Genomic DNA, 265 nt, shown 5'->3' with positions numbered 1-265 from the left:
TGTATAGGTGGAACATGGTGTGTATGCAAAGAAGGGTTAAGCGAGGCAATGCTGCAGAAGACATTGGACTACGCATGTGGTGCAGGAGCTGATTGTGGACCCATTCACCAGAACGGACCTTGCTTCAACCCTAACACCGTCAAGTCTCATTGCTCTTACGCCGTCAACAGCTTCTTTCAGAAGAAAGGTCAGTCTCAGGGCACTTGTGACTTTGCTGGCACAGCCATCGTCTCAGCCTCTGATCCCAGTGAGTCTCTCCTACCAA

At 50.6% G+C, this 265-nt stretch overlaps 1 protein-coding gene across 1 annotated transcript; it reads left to right on the top strand.

Moving 5' to 3' along the window:
- Positions 1–3: 3 nt before the first annotated feature.
- LOC109132113 (PLASMODESMATA CALLOSE-BINDING PROTEIN 3-like) lies at positions 4–261 on the top strand (the record flags this gene model as incomplete). The annotated part of the gene is made up of 1 exon (XM_019243224.1): positions 4–261. A coding segment is annotated over one exon (258 nt), but the record flags the coding sequence as incomplete, so codon positions are not given.
- Positions 262–265: the final 4 nt, after the last annotated feature.

The sequence above is a fragment of the Camelina sativa genome, unplaced genomic scaffold (assembly GCF_000633955.1).
Source record: "Camelina sativa cultivar DH55 unplaced genomic scaffold, Cs unpScaffold22731, whole genome shotgun sequence".
In the NCBI taxonomy this organism is placed as follows: domain Eukaryota; kingdom Viridiplantae; phylum Streptophyta; class Magnoliopsida; order Brassicales; family Brassicaceae; genus Camelina; species Camelina sativa.
This window is presented reverse-complemented; position numbering and strand designations above follow the sequence as displayed.